At 40.4% G+C, this 18,570-nt stretch overlaps 1 protein-coding gene across 17 annotated transcripts in view; it reads left to right on the top strand.

Annotated features, from left to right (window-relative positions):
* slmapa (sarcolemma associated protein a) overlaps positions 1-18,570 on the top strand; it is a 43,815-nt gene that overhangs the window by 4,357 nt on the left and 20,888 nt on the right. For 13 of the 17 annotated variants that reach the window (XM_069531906.1, XM_069531910.1, XM_069531895.1 and 10 more), the window contains exons 2-4: positions 9,108-9,255; positions 10,041-10,113; positions 17,906-17,942. In XM_069531906.1, coding sequence (XP_069388007.1) covers positions 9,108-9,255; positions 10,041-10,113; positions 17,906-17,942 — 258 coding nt within the window. Of the gene's footprint in view, positions 1-7,884; positions 8,022-9,107; positions 9,256-10,040; positions 10,114-13,227; positions 13,483-17,905; positions 17,943-18,570 lie in introns of those variants that run through there. The other 4 variants (XM_069531894.1, XM_069531916.1, XM_069531922.1 and 1 more) reach the window with 4 other exon arrangements.

Below are 18,570 nucleotides of genomic sequence, written 5' to 3'. Positions count from 1 at the left end.
AATGATTAACTTTATTTACTCTGTTGAACGACTCTGTTCACTGGCTTTGAATAATTGTTAGTGGTGAATGATTCACAATGGTCACTGTATGCAACTCAGTGCCGCCTGATCTGCAGTCAATCTAAGTACAGTTGTTGTTTCCGATAAAGACTTTTTTTAAGATGTGAAACGCAATGCACACTGAAGTAGTTATTTTATTAAAGTTGGTATCAGGCTTTTGAGGCCAACATGCAGTTTGGTTAAGCCTCTGTTTCTGTGTATATTTCACCGTCAAATTGTTGTGAATTTAAAAGTCACAAAAAACAAGCTCAGGATTTATGTTCAGAGTTTATACATCAGAACACATGGCAAGTGCATACAAATAAATACACTGCATTTAAAGTAAAACTAGACTCTAGACACTAGTCATGCTTACACATTAACGTGTTTTGCCTAACCAATACCTCAAAAGTTCCTCTTGCAGTATGATTATTGTCATGTGACTCTGCAGCTTGAATTTGGTCTAACCAACCAACAGTTTCACTCTGCACAAGTATAATTTTGAAACAGTTGCTGTAAGTTTGTCACTGTGCTGCATTGAGAAGGAGAGCGTGCTAAAAGGAATCCTCCTCTGGAAAAGGGAACCATATACTATTTTATTGTAAAGTGCACATGACACTGCCTTTTTGGCGGCTTTGGTGCCCCAGCAGTTCAAACTTTTCACCTCCATCTTGAGAGGTAAGGGCGCACTGGAGAATAACAGGTGGGATTCTTTGCGTCCTGTGATCGATGAACCAATCAGTCGGCTCAGTGATCCAGCAGATTGCTCTATAATGGATGTTATTCTGTACAACAGAGCGCAGTATAGCTCTGCTGTGAGACTGTGAGCGACAACAAAGACCCCTCACTCTGTCATTCTGAGTGACTGACAGCACAATCTGGTTTTTCACATCACGGCTACTTTCGTTTCTCTGAAATAGCTTTAAGGGATAGTACAGTGAAAAATTATTTGGAGGATTAAGACCTGTAACCCTGTGATTAGAAGTTTTGAACTGTAGCCATCTGATATCATGACCTCCTGCTGTGGCCGTTGCTTTGACTCTGGCTACTGTGAAGGACGGATGAACTAATTGACATGAGCACAGCTGGTGGGGTGGATATCTGAAGGGCTCTTAGAGAGAAAGTAATGAAGTATGTTCTTATTTAAGCAGCAGCCATCATCAGAGGAAGGTCAGATCAGACCAGACAACTAGTTTCTCTGACAGTCAAATGAGAAGTCAGTGCTGTGTCATCTACGGTTGTGTACTCCTTCCTTCCTCTGTAGCTTTGTAAAGATGGAAATATGATTAGAGATGTTGTGAATACGTGGTATTTAAAAAAAGTGTTTGTAAAGGAGACGTTTACAGTCCATTTATAGTTCTTTGTGTTTATCATCACTGCTACAGCAGCAATATGTCAAGAGCAGCTGAAGTTTGTTTACATTCCACGATAACAAGACAAAACTACAGTTCTTTTATGGTATGGACCGTAGCTTGTATATAAAGATGGACGATATGAGTGCAACCCTTAAGTGAAGCCGAAGCACCTTGATCTCTACCGTCAGTATAGGTCATAAACCTGCCTCCTCCATTTAAGCGTTAAGAGTACAAATCAAATGCAGTTTTCTCAAAGATGTATTTTGTCATTTTAGGAAGTTCTTATCATACTGATGTATGTTCAAGTTCATTTTTCTGCCAAGTTTGGTTTTAATTAGTTTGTTGATATTATGGAAATGACTTGAAACATCATGATTGACAACTGAAACAGTCTCATTATTGGTCAAGTGTGTGTGTGTTTGTGTCGGTCGGACCTCAGGTTTGCAGCTCCTCCCAGGTCTGAACTGTGCAGTTTCTGAATTGAAATGAGTAAGATGGCAGCGTTTTTTATTTGGGATGCTTAGGTGGAGATGTGCCCATTTTTCTATACATTCAGTGGCACAGACCGTCCGTAACCCTGACAAAGACGATAGACAGACCTTTACAGAAGCATGAGTTGATTTGAAAAACATGGAAGAAGACATGAAAATTATATATTTATTTATATATATATAAAATTATAATAAGTAATACAAAGAAAAGCACATTTTTAACAGTGTTATTACTTTAGGGGTGAAAAATCCTCCCCTTGTATTTAAAATGCCATCTAAGAATCATCCTTGGACTTGAGCAGTTATGTGACTAAACCCAGCAGCCTGTCAGTCACTTGGTCATGTGCTCAGGCAGATACGCAGCAGATTAGACCAGATTTAGGACTCGGTAATACAGCTGTATCACTTGGAGTTAGCCAGCCAGCCAGTCATTCATCCCCTGAGTGTTTACACTGAATCCTTTACACGTGCCAGTTGACTGGATCAGACCAGGTTTATCCTTTTGGCAGACATAGTTGTAACATGTCAGAACTATGTTACTCATTTAATACTTCATTTAATTTGCTAGTTGGATGGTGAAATGTCCTACTCCTTGGTATTTTGGTACCGTGTTAGCGAACGCATCAGTGCTGCTGTGTTACAATGTAGGAGCTAAATTTGTCTTCCTCTGTTCTCCATGTCTCACTGCTGGTGCCCTTACACTATGCCGTATACCTTCATGCAGTGCAGTACTTCACATCCAGATTTGCAGCTTTACTCTTGAGGCCAGCATCATGTTTGGTGAGCGCTCTGTGCAGGAATTAGAATTGAGAAGTGAAAAGAATGCAGGGGAAACCCAGACTGTAATCATAGTTTGAATGAATGGCTTATGCGCTTTATCAATTTGAAACCTCATGGCTGAAACAGGCGTGAATACCAGTCAGCAAGTAGAAGCCTGTACTGTGCTTATCCCTCTTTCCAGATAAAAGTTGAACCTTGGCATAGTTATAATTTTTTGACTATATACTCTGCACAATTATTCATATATAATCATATTAAGCTCTTTAACTGTTGTGGATTTCGAACACGTATAAATCTGATAAAAAAAGAATAAATGGCATATAGTGAGAATAAAACTGCTGCTGCCGTTCCCATGTGGGTTTTCTCAGGGTACTCCCACTTCCTCTCTCTGTCCAAAAACATGTAGATTGGTTTAGGTCCAGATCCCCCCACTGTGACCCTAAGCGGTATGGATAACAGATGGAAGGATGGATTGTAATTTATTACTTAGTGAGCCAGATTGGATGATGCAGTCCACAGGCCTGTGTCTGACTCCTCTCAAGTGTCACTTTTTAAACAGTGCATGATTGTTCCGTGGTTTAATTGCAGCACTACCCATGTTCTCTTCTGCATACATGTTCAGGACACGCTTTCCCTTTTAAGCATCCTCTCCAACATATGCAGCAGGTCCTTGAATCACCCCACGCCGGAGCCAGGTTTTCTTGAATGTCCTTCAGATGCAGGTTTGCAGACTAGTCTTCAACTTACTGATGCTGCTATCTGAATACTGATGTCCTCGTTTATCACAAGCTGCAGTGTTAGCAGGTGCATGACAACTTCAGTACGGGGCTCAAAACATGGAACATACAGCTTCTCCGGACGTGCTCACTGCAACAGTGTGAACTCTGCTGCAAGAGATAGGCTACATTCAGGGAACCAGTCAGTTAGTCACTTAGCCTGGGCGCTGTTTTATTACTGCATCATTCATCCGCCTTTAGTTGGTTTGTGTTTAAGATGAACAGAGAGCTACTCAGTCAGTCAACCAGGCAGCCGGGGGAGAGCAGTGCTGACAGCAGAGCAGAGCTTCTGTCTGGTACCACCATTCCATGGCATGGTAACGCATAACAACACAGCACAGGAACGCTTGTCCACCAACCGGACACATCTCTTTAACCATCTTTATATCTGTGAGTGAAGGAATAAGACATCCTGATAACTCACAGTCTAGGTAATTAATAGGAAACATTGTTGATTGTAATACTGCAGGAGGACATCAGCATTGAGTGTTGCAGGTGAACTAAAATGCTTTGCAGGTTGAGCAGAATAATCTAAAGTTCTGGTGAAACAAGTCATCCTCAACACCTCTGTTGCCAGTGCTGCTGCCTTTGTTAGTTGTTGACCTGCCTGTCTGTCCGTATTCTGTCCATATTCTGTCCATGCTCTCACTGCGCATGACAGGAGTCTTCAAGGGTGGAGTCATACAGCGCTGAAGCAGAGACGATAGCGAGGCTTTACTAGGATTAGCAACCATAACTTTACTGGGATACCTTAATTAAGAATGGGCAGTGAATCTTATTGCTATTTTCATTATTGGTTTTTATTTAATGTAAATGTATAATACAGTTTGAAAAGATTGTGGCGATGGCTTCAGATCGTCTTGTTTGATCCATCCAACAATCCAAAACCAAAAGATTATAAAGCTGGGAATCCAAAACCTCACATTAAAGAAGCTGGATTCTAAAATAGTTTTAATTTTTTGCTTTATTTATTCCATAAATTATTACTAAATTATTCATATAGACCACTAAAAATAGCTTGCTAAAATCTGTAGCTGAAATGCTCATGCACCAGTGCACAACCTTTCAAGGAAACACGCTGTGCTGCAGGAATATTCTCACATGCAGACTGATAAAACCCTCTTTCTGTTTGCCAGTAGCAGCAAACCGCCTGTTTTGGAAATGGTGGCAGGAGTCCAGGCTTCAGTCAGCTGGCTCTCTGTTCCAACACACTCCAGGATCAACAATCTCTCCTGCTCTCTCTCTCTCTCTCTCTCTCTCCATCTACAACCTCTTTCAGACGAGCATCACAACCAGTAAATTCGCTGTTTGACATTTCCCCCTGTTTAAAAGCACTACGAGTTATCACTAAGGAAGAATCGCACAGAGCATGAGAGAACAAAATGGTTTTATGGGTAACGAATGGTGTAAAAATTCTGTCACTGGCATGTTGCACTAAGCGGTCTTTCAACACATACATTAGAAATAACTTCATGCTCTAGCTGGTCGTGTGTGGAAGTTGCAAAAGGTCATGTGAGCACTGCGGCACCGTCTGAAATGGTTCCACTACGTTTGAGCTAAATATCTGATCCTTTCTTTGCTCTGGTGCTTTGTCCACCACTCTTGTACAACTGCTGGGCTCTCAAGCATTTTGCTGCACATGCAAGTGAAATATGTGAACGTTAAAAATTGCCTTGGTGGATTTGCTAAACATTCTGGCCTGAAATAAGCTTATCTGCTGTCTGGCCTGTGTGTTCTCTGCAGACTGGTGACTGTTAGGCCAAAAATCATTTGTGAGGGAAGAAGCTCCACTCACTGTACACTCAGGATGGACCGTGTTTCTCTTCTCTTCTTTATAGCTCAGCTCTGACAGAGTTATATCTCTTGTCTGTCTGATTCTTTCGCATTTATTTCGCTTTCCCACAGTCAATCTTATTCATGGCATACCAGCAATTATGTGATAGTTTTGAACTAAAACCTTCAGTACTTGTATGAACTAGCTCACGTAAAACAAACTGCTATTTCAATACAAATACAAAATAATTAAATATGATGATATCTCTCCTTCAAAGCTTTGAGGAACTTTGATTTTCCAGGAAGTAAAGTACAGTAGCTTTTCCAGGTGTGTAAGTATCTCCAGGCCGATGTGGTTGTTGTTCCACAGCGGCAGGTTAGACGAGCAAATTAGAGCGCTGATGTCGCAAAAGCACCACAGTTGCTACTCGGCGGTTATGACATTTAATGTTGACCAAATAAATGCCTGTCATAAAATCTTATGGGCTGCTCCATCCTGGTTCTCTACCACAAGCTAAAAGCTAAACAAGTTGTGGGTTTAAAAAAAATGCAGAGCGTGGGATGCCCTTGTGGCCTAATGGTTAAGGTATATACCACGCAACCCTCAATGGTTGGAGTCCCAGCAGGGAACCATTGCTGCATATCATCCCCTCTCAATGACTGTTACTAATTAAACACTAAATGCCATTTGATCATAAACATGCAACAGAGATCTATGTTTGAGCACAAATAATATCAGAAAGCTGATATAATTCATGGTCCTTGTCTGTTAACACATTTATCATACCAGTCATGACTTGCCTTCTTCACCATGACCAATTTATACATTAACAAAATACGAATAAGTCTCACGCCTCAGTTCCGGTCCTGTGGTGTGACCAGTTCTCTGACATCCAGCTCCACAAAGGAGCCTTTCATATTTGTACAGCCGTTAATTATTAAAACAAATTTCATAGCTGTGTCTTTGTTTGTCCTTTAACGTTCCACTTAATCGCTGAGGCTGAGACTTCATATTGACACTTTACCAACACATTCTTGCTTAATGTTTCTAATGCAGCCCACACAACATAAAGTATTGACTAATAATTCCTGCTCTCCTGCTTCCATTTCTTGCTATTTATATTTACAAATATCTCAAGTAAATAATTAATAATACATTGTTACAAACATTAGAATAAGCTGTGTAATTAACAATGGCAAGGTATGTTTTAAACCATTTAATCTAAATCTCAAGACACTGATAAGTAATCTCACGTCCCTCTAAGGTGGAAGTGTTTTTACTTGTTTTTTTATCAGCTGACGGCTGCTATGTGGTTTTTTTTTATCACATCTGTGTGTGTGTGTGTGTGTGTGTGTGTGTGTGTGTGTGTGTGTGTGTGTGTGTGTGTGTGTGTGTGTGTGTGTGTGTGTGTGTGTGTGTGTGTGTGTGTGTTTTGTCCAACAAAACTGGTGTCATGTGTTGACCTGCTGACTGGTTAAGTGGTTGTCGTGTTGCGGTTGCCTGCCCACTGATGGTTTGGGCAGTTTTTGCAGGCAAAGAGCAAATTAACATCCAAACACAATTACATGGCATTCATTTAGTTGACACTAATGAGGGAGAGTGACAGAGGGCGGAGGAAGACGGAGGGATAAAGGGATGCAGTGTTTCCCTGAGAAATGTTCTGTTCGTGGGTGAAAGCGGTGCTGGAATGCTGGTGGTGCTGAAAGCCTGTCAAGAGTTGTAGACTGGTTTGAAAAGCGGTGCTTTTGTGTGATATTGTATGGACCGGAAAAACCACGACGTTGATTGTAATATTATGTCAATTGGTTTATAAATGATGACATCAGCGACTTGGAATATCTTTTAAAACTTTTTAACTTCACATTCTGACTTGAATCATGGATTTTCCCAGTCGGGAACAAGTTTTTCCAATTATTCCAACACCATGTGACCAGAGACAGAGACCAAATAAGTAGAAAACATGAATCAAACATTTAATAAGAACGTCTGGGTATTTTCCAAACTTTGAACTGGTCCCACATTGAACCAGTTAGAATCTACCGCTTGTGATGATGTTGATAGTAATTCGATTGCTGATATCAGCGGATAGGAGCCTTTCACCGACATATTGGTGTTGACGTTTGTTTGCTGATGTGAAAACTGCTGATGTGAAAACAGAAAAAAAATGCAAATAACATCTGCATTTTAAATTTACATTCAAGTTCTTTATATTTAGTTGTATCTGTGTTTTCTTTTTATTTATAGTTTTATATAATAAGGTCTGAGACCAGCAATTCGCTGCTCACAAGTTGATGATGTCATGCTTTATCTGTGTGTGTGTGTGTGTGAGTGTGAGAGAGACACACACTGGGTATATAAGTCTGCGAGAGCCATATGTGAGGTGTGTGACGCAGAGTGCGTGTGTGTGTGTGTGTGTGTGTGTGTGTGTGTGTGTGTGTGTGTGTGTGTTGTTGCTGGGTGAAAAGCTCTATAGTTAGGTCCCTCCCTCCCTGTCACCAGGTTACCATGGGGACAGGAGGTAACTGTGTGTGTCAGTGTGTGTGTCTGTGTGTGAGGGTATAGACATCATGGGCTGTGAATTGGTAGCTTTTTGTAGCACGCTGCAGTCGGATAAACAGCGACGTCGATCTCGGCATCTCTCTCTACCTCGCTCTATCTCTACCTCTCAGTTTTTAGTCTCTCTCTCTCTCTCTCTCTCTCTCTCTCTGGTAAATCGACAGTGGCGTTTAATCATGACGGAGAATTAAGAGCTGATGAATGAAACTCCTGGAACGACAGGCAGACAGGCTGCAGGCTAATGCTAACTGTGTGTGTTTGTGTGTGTGTACCACTGTCTGTGTGTGTGTGTTTCTTGTTTACTTGTTAATGTTTCATCCTGTGTTTGTCTGTACTCGTCCGTTTTCTTTTTGTTGTTTTATGTGCATGTTTGTTTCCCTGTCTGTTTGAAGCTGCTGTCAGCTGTTGTTAAGTCGATCTACCTGTGTGTGTTTATCAGTGTGTGTGTGTGTGTGTGTGTGTGTGTCTTTATACATTTCATTTCCCTCTTTCTGTGACTTTAAAATTCCAGCATGTATGTGTGTTTTCATTCTGAATGATAAGTGAATGAAACAGAGTTGAGGTGATTCCTTTGGGATTGCTGTGTGTCTTGTTTAAGTGCCTTTAAAAGACTAGAAACGTTGCTTTAATGTCTCTCAGTGTGTATTTCTTTGGCTGTGGATCTACTTTGCATTAGAAATAGATTATTTACAAGAAATCATGCAGCCCTAAGTATTGATGGCAGGAGAGAAGTGATGAGTTCATTCCAAATTGAGAAACACAAATTGTAAATCAGCAAATACTAATTAACAGCTCTATTTAGCATTTATCCCTGCATGTGTTTAGTCTAGAGGGAAACAGCTGAGCAGCGACAAGATGGTTTGGCGTCAAGTTTTGTACACGGTGATGGTCCTTGGATTGGATTTAGTTTACATGATCATCACCTGACTTTTCATTTAGAGGCATTATCAAGTCAAAATTTTAAATTGTTCAAAACTTTGATTTATAACCTTGCTCTAGTTTGTCTTACGTTTTTAAATGTTAGCACAATACCATGCTACAGTAAGATGGGCATCACAATAAACATTATGCTTTTCCAGCAGTACAACTGACCGCATCACACGTCTTACAATCGGTTGTGATGGTACAATAATATATCATGAAATTGCATCATTGATTTGCTGATGGTGACATTTTGGGCGAAGCAGCTCTTGGCTGCTGTCACGTGGTATAAACACTATTATGATGTAGTGCTGTCATCCTCTTATCAGATTTTTTCCTCTGCTAATGATTTGAACATGTTGTGACTTGATTTCCTTTCATGATTTTCACCCAGCCGGTTTTTTTTGTGTGTTAGTTCTACCTGCAGGACACTAAAAGCAGCAACGGGACATTCATCAACAGCCAGAGGTTGAGTCGTGGCTCAGAAGAGAGTCCACCCTGCGAGGTCCTCTCTGGAGACATCATTCAGTTTGGTGTCGACGTCACTGAGAACACACGCAAAGGTAAACACACACATGAAATATGTTTTATACACAAGTGAGAAGACACAGACGTGGTTTATATTTCCTGCAAAATCAAAAACAAACAAGAAAAGTGGCAAAAGTGATGTAGAACAAAATATTTCTTTCCCTCCTCCACCAGCCGTGTAGAGACATACATCCCTGAAATAATTACACTTTACAAACCCTCGAGAGTACTGCAGGGCTCATTTTGCTTAGGTCATAGACTACATAAGGTGCACGTACACACAGCAGATATTAAGGTCAGATTTTCAGCTCCACTAATACTGCTTTCATACCAGACACCCTGCGGGCTTCAAACTGCACTGGACCTCCTTTATAGGAGACTGCTGTTAGAGGTTCATCTGTGAACATTGCTATTTCAAGATGTCTTGATTCTATACCCAAAGCACATCATCGCTAAACCACAGCAGTGAACCTTTATCAATCACAGAGAACAACCCTGCAATAAATCTGACTTTTATCAGGGCCATGCCTGAAAGCTGTGATTTTGTTGTGTTATGCAGTAAGTGTTTATTGTAGGCTATAGGCTACTGTTTAAATATGTTTGTGAAGAAAATAATATAATAATAATATAATAATTTGATATTGCAACCTCAAAGTAAGCTTAGCCAAAAACAGGATGTGCTTGTCGTTGTAGCCCCTGGTAGAATAGTCTGAGATGGAAGATGATTGTATAGCTGATGGGTGATCGTGTTGTTCAGGACTATTTCAGAGCTCCAGGTTCTCCTGCCATTAACGTGCTGGTTGTTTGTCTGTGTTTTCAGTCACCCATGGCTGCATTGTGTCAACAATCAAACTCTTCTTACCCGATGGGATGGAGGCACGCCGTCGAAGCGAGTAAGCATTCTCATTTAATGTGGATCCATGAAAACTTTGTAGTGTTCACTGACAAACAATATAATTACTCCAAATTGTGTTTGAAAAAATTCCTCCGTGGTTAAATGGCTGGAGTGTCTGCTTTTACACACACACACACCCACACTTTTCTGCTTGCATAGTGATGTGATTATTGTCAGTCTAGTTGTTGATGAGGACAACCATACTGTCTGAGGACGACCAGAGGCTGCAAGGGTAATTGTGTGTGTGTCTTTTTTTAAAACCTTGGCGATAATCATTTGAAAGCTATTCTTGATGTTGGTCAAGTGGTTATTTGATATTTATATACGTTGACGCTGACAGTTGGAGAATGAAGGATCCTTGCTCACAAACGATAGGACCATGAATGTGTGTGTTTACAGTTAAATGGGCCATAGTAGACCAGCAGTGGTCACTGCATGGAGCTTCTTACTGTACTGGTTGTGTGTCTGTGTGTAATTGGCTACTGTAAAAACCGTGTGTGATGCTGGGCCACAGTGCCAATGTGGGCACCGCCATCTGCTGCTCTGCTGTCCAGTGTTCACTCCAGAAAAATGCAAAGGAGCATCCTGACATGTTGAATATCGGCTGAACGTCTGCTCTGCTTATGTTGTTTATTTGGTGGTAGATGAAGTTTCTTTACATTTGCGTATTTCAGGAAAAATCCACCTTGATTTAATCACACTGTAAATGTAAAGGCAGACACACACAGCTCCACTAAGTCCACTTACAGTGTTCATTTTGGGTGTTTTCATACAAGTAAATAATGCTACTGGCTCCGCACATTGTCTTAGTATACAAATGCTGTTGTTTTTATCCAGTCTGAGTTTACACATGTCCAATCACACTGTTTGTGTGTGTAAGTGTGTGTCAGTCAGCAAGAGAGAGCGAAGTGTGCAGTGTTTGGCGCTGTTACCTTTCCCTCAAGTTCTGGGACTATTATACAGAAGCTACACAATCCATTTATAATAGTAATCAACCGCTTATAGTTGCTGATGAATTTTGCCCAGGACAAACGTGATCTCATGTTTTCTCTCCACTGGTATTTTGTCGGGTGGCGGAGGTGGCACGAAATTAGACGGAAGCAGCCGCCTCGTAATTCTCTATGCAGGAAAAACCCTGCAGACGTTCCCATTAATCAAGGAGAGCTTGCTAATCAAGGAGTGTGCAGCTCTGTGTCTAATAAAGTGCAGTTGGAGAGAGTGATGTGAAGCTAAGTTAGACATTTTATTAATAGCTAAAGCATGTTGCTGCTCCCTGGTGATAGCATTAGCCTTCGGGAAGTCTGCCAAACACAGGTTTACACCTTATATACCTTTATATACAGTCTATGGTTTACACAGTCACCCTGTGTCTGAGTATAACACCTGTATTTACAGTGGGAGAAATCTGTCCATTGAAAGCTTGATTCAGTTCAGACCTGGTTTTAACATCCGTCCCGGGTGACCCGATCACAGCTGTAAGTACAGGCGTGAACGCACCCACCGCACTGGACATCTGATCATACCACAGTGAGAGTTAATCTGTGACGTGTGTGGCCACAAATTGAAGGACAGCTTAGTCAGCTGGTGTCTCTGGTCTTTCTCTGGTACACTTCAGTTTCATAATGGACACAATATACATTCTTACAGAGCAGGGCAGTAAAAATATGCCCCCCCCCCCGGTGCTGCCGATGGTCAGTGTGACTGACGAAAGTCAATATGTTTCACAGGGAGCCAAAGGGCGTCGCACACAGCTCGACAATAAAGCAACAGAGCAAAAACAAAGCTAAGGATCTTTTGTGTTTCTGGTTGGACAAATTAATGGTATATAGTGTACGTAAATAAATATAATACATCCAACATGTGCACAGATTATGAATTGTCCCTCTCATTATCTTCTATTTCTATTTACAATGTGTAAAATCTTATTTAATGATTATCTTTCATTGATTATCCAATCTCTCTCACACACAGACACACACCAACACACCAACAGAAATGCAAAGCGTGATTCAGTAATTACATTTACTTACACCTGAGAACCGCTGAACTCACAGGAATAGTTTTATTTTTGTACCTTTGAGCTCTCCCGTAAAACTTTTTTAACTTAGTTGTACAGTTTCTCTGTTGCAGTCTGAGCTGCCTGTAGTTGCTTCTGTTAGATTGTATGTTAAACAGTCAGTGATTACAAAAATACTGAGAATACACCCATACTGTTTTTCTCTAATGCAAAACACCTGCAGTGACATCACTGAGCGGCTAGAAAACGTGCAGCAGCAGCAGCTTCCTGCCTGTGAATCAGAGTGGAATCATTATTTATTTTACTAAACACGTGGTGACGTTCGGGGAGAACAGCCCACAAGGATCCATTTATATTAACACAGATCAGTCACATCACCAAAACAGAGAGTGTTTTTTAAAGCTCTAAATCTGCTCTTGTGGATATCTCTCACAGTTAAAGCTTTTGCACAGGGAATTTAAGGTTTCTCTTATTTGATGAAAAACTTATTCTACCTATTAAAAATATGACTAATACTGGTCACACCTTCAGTGTTTCAGGTTTAACCACCCTTGTTGAGCAACTGCCATATTTCCTTCAACACCCACAAACCCACACACACACACTTGTCGCCAGGTGGTTTAGACTGTTATGCTCTCCCATTTGAGAATGTCAGCTTTTTGATTAGATTTATTGATTTATATTGACATGTCTCATCTGTATCAGACATTTTCTTATGTACAAATACTTTGGCACACTTTTCCATTCGTTACAAACTATATATTTCCCCCAGTTAATAGTTTTTTGGGTAGTTTTACTCTTGTTGAGGGTTAAGAACAGAGGATGCCCCACCTTGTTAAGAACTCTGAGACAAATTGTGATTTATTAATATGGGCTATACTAATAAAAACTGATTAATGAGTTATTCATTTAATCTGATGACTCCAATTTATGCAATGCCAGGTTAGTTATCTCTCATACCTGCCTCCCAGAATCCATGATGGTAGTCTAGAAACATAGCTGTAGCAGAGAGGAGAATTTGTCCTCCTCACATGAGTGCCAGGTGGGGTGGAGCTACAGGGGCTTGCACAAGTCAAAGGAAGAAAATCAGCTGTTATTGCTCAAAGGAGGGGAGGAGCAAAGAGTAGAACGAAAATAAAGTTTGTGTGATGGGATGACTTCACTCGTGCTGTGGAAAAGCGCTGTGGAATCAGCCGCTCGGTCAGAAACTCGTTGAGAAAATGAAGTAAAAAAAGGGAAGCCTTGGTTTTCTCACAGGATTAGCTGATTCAGGTTTAGATGGAGGCCGAACCCTGAACTTTGTCCCGTGACACACAACCAGCCGAGACACACTGGAAGAGGAGCTGACAGGTAACGTGTCTGCTGCTGAGAATCTGAACCAGGACTCAGATGCTCCTGACCAGGCTCGGACATGCAGCTGAGTCTTGATAGTAATGTGATCTTAAATTTGTGTTGCATCACTGTGAAGCGTCAACTCTTACCAGTATCTGTTAAAGGGACACTGTGTGATTTATCTCCTGTCGTAAAATTGAGATGAAAGTCTAAAGTGTCCGGTCCAACAGTGTTTTCTCGTGGTTTGTTCAGGTGACTGTTGGGTCTGTTTTTCATGTTGTATGCAGGTAAAAACAAGTTGCAGTTAACTTTTGAGGTATCCTGTAGTCTCTTGTTGATTCTTATGTAAAGCAACTAATGTTTTAAAAGAATAGTCAATAGTCTCTCTGCTCAGTTCTGTGGTGGGTAAGGAGGTCCTCCAGGAGAAGTCCATTCATCAATCAGTCCAATTATCCTGTAGTAGTACGAAGGCCTGGATGTCCTATGAAATTTCACACAAACTGCCCTGCAACTATTTGTTTGATTTAATCCCGGATTTTATTTGAGTTCAGGTTCTTTTACATTTCATCCATTATTTGTTTAATCTGAAAACATTCTACAAAATGGTGACTATTTCCCACAATGCAGCATGTTGAGTCCAAACTGTTTTCACCAATATAACTAATAAATAATGGAGAAAAGCAGATAATGTCCAGAATGAACTATCTAAACTTTTAATTTAGGATTGATTAGCCAGTTAAACCACAAATATTCAGAGCACTGGGATTGGTAAATTATACTTTTGCGATATCTCACTTTGGAAATATAAATGGTTTTCTGCCAATTGAATTAATGTTAAATGTTTTTAAAGCAGCTAGACAGGGTGTGTGTTAAATGTTATAAAAGAGATGTAAAGTAAAGAAGAGAACAAATCTGGTGGGATGGTTGGCAGCTTTTTGATTTGATATTAAAGTAAGATTTCAGTCGATGCTAAATAAACATTGAGGTTTGATAATGAGCCACACACAGGACAGTAAGAAACGTTCTCCATGTTGTCTACAGAACAGGTCTGAGTTATGGTTTTGTTTGTAAAACCTATTTTGTGGTAAAAATACATGAGCAGGCAGAAGATGGAAAGTACTGCCATTTTTTTCCCGTAATCAGTGTCTGCTGGACTACATGCAGAACACACTTGGCTAGATCTGATGTGGATGAATGATTCCTGTGGAGCCGCTGCACTTCAGCCTTTATGATGTATAGTAGTAGATAGTAGATGTAGCTGAAGAGCTGAGGATTCAGGTTGTGTTATGCTTTGTCTCCACGCTTTTGGTCGTTATTTTGGTGCAGCACTGCAATGGATTTTGATTGACTGTAAATTAAATAGATTTGCTTAATGTAAAGTGAATGTCCTTAAACTCCTGCTGTGGAGGTTTTTTCTTTTTGTTAATAAAGCTTCATTGTCCTCAGACAGCTCCTCTTTTCAGCCTCTGTCTGAAACACATGGTTTTAGGTCCCCCGAAGTGAGACAGACCAATGTGACTGAATGATTGTAGCTGGAACATAGTAAAACGGTGTCATTATGGACAATAGAGTCCTCTTCAAATAGACCAATCACCAGCAAAAAGAAGGAAGTCAAAACAAAAAAGTGCTGGAGGTTCGGTACAGTCACTTTAATAATCGCTGAAGTGGTTTTTTCCTAAAACAAGAAAATGAATTGCTCTGAACAAGGCTCCAAGCGTTGCCACGAAGCCAAAGATCTCATGTCAGTGAAGTTTATTTATTTAATAAGAAGATTAAAGCATTTCCTGAAGGATAATGTCTGTTCTTCCTGGGTGTCAAGTGACCGAAAGACAGCAGAGCTCAATGTAATGCAGCTCCGATTTGAAAACACTTTACTCAGTGCAAGGAGATCGGGATAAAACATAAAGTCTCCCACCGCTGCACTGTGATGGATGATGTTGCTCTGTGGTTGTTAGTCACAGTGAAGGAGAGCCGCATCAGCAGAAACTCTGATCTCTGCAGAGAACCTGCTCTATTGGTGCTAAATGTACAGAAGTCCCTTTAAATTATTGGCTTATCCTCTCAAGTGTTTTATCCAATTCACTTAACTACGTCTGGGCCTTAAGTAGAAAACAGAAATCATTAATTAAAGTACTGCTCCCAACCCATCTCTTAATTCTGTCTACATTCCTGCCTTTTTAGATTAATAACTGAAATTACTTTGTACCCAATTAATTAAAATGAAGATCCAAAGATATGTATAGAAATAGAATGCAGATATGATCAACAACATAATCACATAAATATTCAACACATACAGAAGATGCTCAACAAAGACAAGGGGATATTTTTTCCTGTTTCTTTTAGAACAAGGTATTTTGCTGGATCATTCACTTTAGGTCTCTGCCATTTAATTGGCATGGTATCCGTGTAAGACAACAAACAGAGTGGTATTCTCTTTTACTTAATCTTTTGGGCTGTAAAATAGTCTGTTTACCTTCATTGGCTCTTTGGTTAAGCGGAGACGCCTGACAAACCTTTTGCTAAGTTGTGTTTACAAGCAATAGACGGAACTTTCCCTGATTGTTTTAACACTCAGATGACTGGATGTAAGTAACAGGTTCTGACTAAGGACTGTGTGGATTTCTCTGTAGCCATTTTAAGACATGAGATTTGACACGACATTTTAGGCAAAGATGTCTGGACCTAAATTTATGGGCATTTTCTGTGGTTTGATTTTCATGGACAGTTTGAATAACGCAGCAGGAGATTGTCCAGGTCAGACAAGTTCAAAACAACAGGAAGAAATATCTGGAACATTCAGATGAGGGGGGGGGGTGCTTGGGTAGAACATGATGTATAAATTTTACACCACGTCGACAGCATCTCCTAAGTGTATGGCAGCTCATTTTCATCCAGAGATATTTGTATTCTCATCTGTTGCGTGTGAATTTTTTTGAAACATGTTTAGCTGTGTCCTCACATGGGTTCAATCAGACATCTGTTTTTAGGGTTTTAATAACTTCACAGTATTAATATAATATAATATAATATTGCTTAATGACCTTTAATAATACAAAAAAAGACTTTTAGCAATATGGGACCTTCAAGTTAAACAGTAACGTAGACTATAGCTGTCTGGATGAGCTGCCCTGAGTCACAGCAGTCTGTGTGAACTGACATGAATAATCTCTGCGGACCTGCTGCAGTTCACAGGACTGTCATGACTGAGGAAGCTTCTCTTGCTCTGCTTTTATCTGAATGAATCTCTGGATCATATTAACAAAGGGATAAAGTGAAAAGAGACTCTACACGCTGACATGAGATCAGTGTGTAGTTGTTGATGAGACATATTCTCTGGCTACGAGATAAAAAGCTGTGGCATTGGATCAGGTCTTTTATTATTCTTGCTCAACTGTTCTACACATGTTGGCCTAAAAATACATCTGTATCCTTGTATTCATTTTGTGTTTGTCAAGTAAAAGAAATCTCAGTTCCTTGGCCATTACTGGGGAATGTGTTTCACAATCTAACCTATAATTTGCCCTTTACACAATTCATCTTACCGGAAACAACAAGAAACAATGACATTGCAATAAACACAATCTAGATAACCAGGATACATTTTGAGAAGCACTTCACTTAGCATTAGTTTTCACTAGATGTTACAGAATCAATGTTGCTGTTTCCTGCTGCAGTTTTCACCTCCTCCCACTGGTTAGTAGTTATACATTAACACAATCAGGTTAAACTTTGCCCACGAGTCGAGTTTACCTTCATTCCTGGACTCTCACTGTTTGCAGGTAAACCTGTGATTATCTTCCCCCCCTCACTAAAACAAACCTGTGTGACCTTGTGGTGCTCTGAGATACAGTACTTTGGATGAACTTTGGATAAAACTGTGTTTTAAAAGTAACTTCTCCCTCCATACAAATACACCTGAAAAACGTATATCACATCACCATTCACATTCATGTACACTGGGCCTGTGCTTGCTGGTGTAAACAGGAAGCAGGTTGTCTACTCTGCAGTTGGTTGCTTAGTTAGAGAAAATACTATGAACGAGGAACAACAACGGTGAAAGGTCAGAGCAGGGATTTCTTATCTTAGACCAACGACAAGGTGGAACTCTGAGTGTTAATATTCACCGTTAGTAGTCGAGTTGTGACTGATAAAGAAGCGAATGAGTTTGCTTTTGCAGATCTGAATAAACACAGAGACCTTCATGGATGTAAAAGTCACACAGAGCCGTGAAAGATAGTTTAATTTTCCACATCGGCTGTCGTGAGGATGACTGATGTGCTTAAGTGAGGTTTTTCTTCAATGCAGATGATGAAAAAACGAGTCACAAGTCTCAGAACCATGTTTTTATTCCTCTTCTGTCACCGTGGTTACTCTAAGTGTCTTCCCTCCATGGTGTTTCCATGGTGATGAACTGTTTTCTCCCCTCTCTTCCTTTCAGTGTCATCCAGGCTTCGTTACCACTACCTGTAGACAAGGTAAGAGCAGGAATATGTGTTGCTTCTCATGTTCTGTGTCCCATGTGCAAGTTGTTTGTCCGTCTCATATTTCCATGTAAGCCTACACCACAGTGATGGAGTTCTGTGTGTGTGTGTGCATGTGTGTTGGTTGATTGCTACACACACACACACACACACACACACACACACACACACACACACACACACACACACACACACAACTAGAGTAGTCAGCTGATAGAGGAATGCAGGGATTGCTGCCAGTTTGTGCTGCTGCACCACAGAAGTCTTTCATGTGGATCAGTGGCAAAGTTTTTTTCTCACTGTTCACTCCGAGTGCTTTAGATGTCTTCAAAACTATTGAGACATTTATTCACTAAAGGTAAAAATCTTTGTTTCCTCGTCTGTTCAGAGCTCAACCTGGATTCTTATACTGTTGGATCAGGAGTGTTATGTTATCTGTTCTTTTAATCACAAACTTTTAAAGCAATGAATTAAATCAGTCCATACTAAACTCTACCATGCGTTAGCATGTTAGCTTCCTCAGCTGCCTCGCCCTGCCCTGTGTCTCCCTCAAACAGTGAGAACAACAGAGGCTCAGTGTAACCTGTCTGAGGAATGTAGGCAGGAGCTAACTGTCTATATA

The sequence above is a fragment of the Paralichthys olivaceus genome, chromosome 2 (genome assembly GCF_024713975.1).
Source record: "Paralichthys olivaceus isolate ysfri-2021 chromosome 2, ASM2471397v2, whole genome shotgun sequence".
NCBI lineage: Eukaryota > Metazoa > Chordata > Actinopteri > Pleuronectiformes > Paralichthyidae > Paralichthys > Paralichthys olivaceus.
The sequence above is the reverse complement of the archived record's forward strand: the minus strand, read 5'-3'. Positions and strand labels throughout refer to the sequence as shown.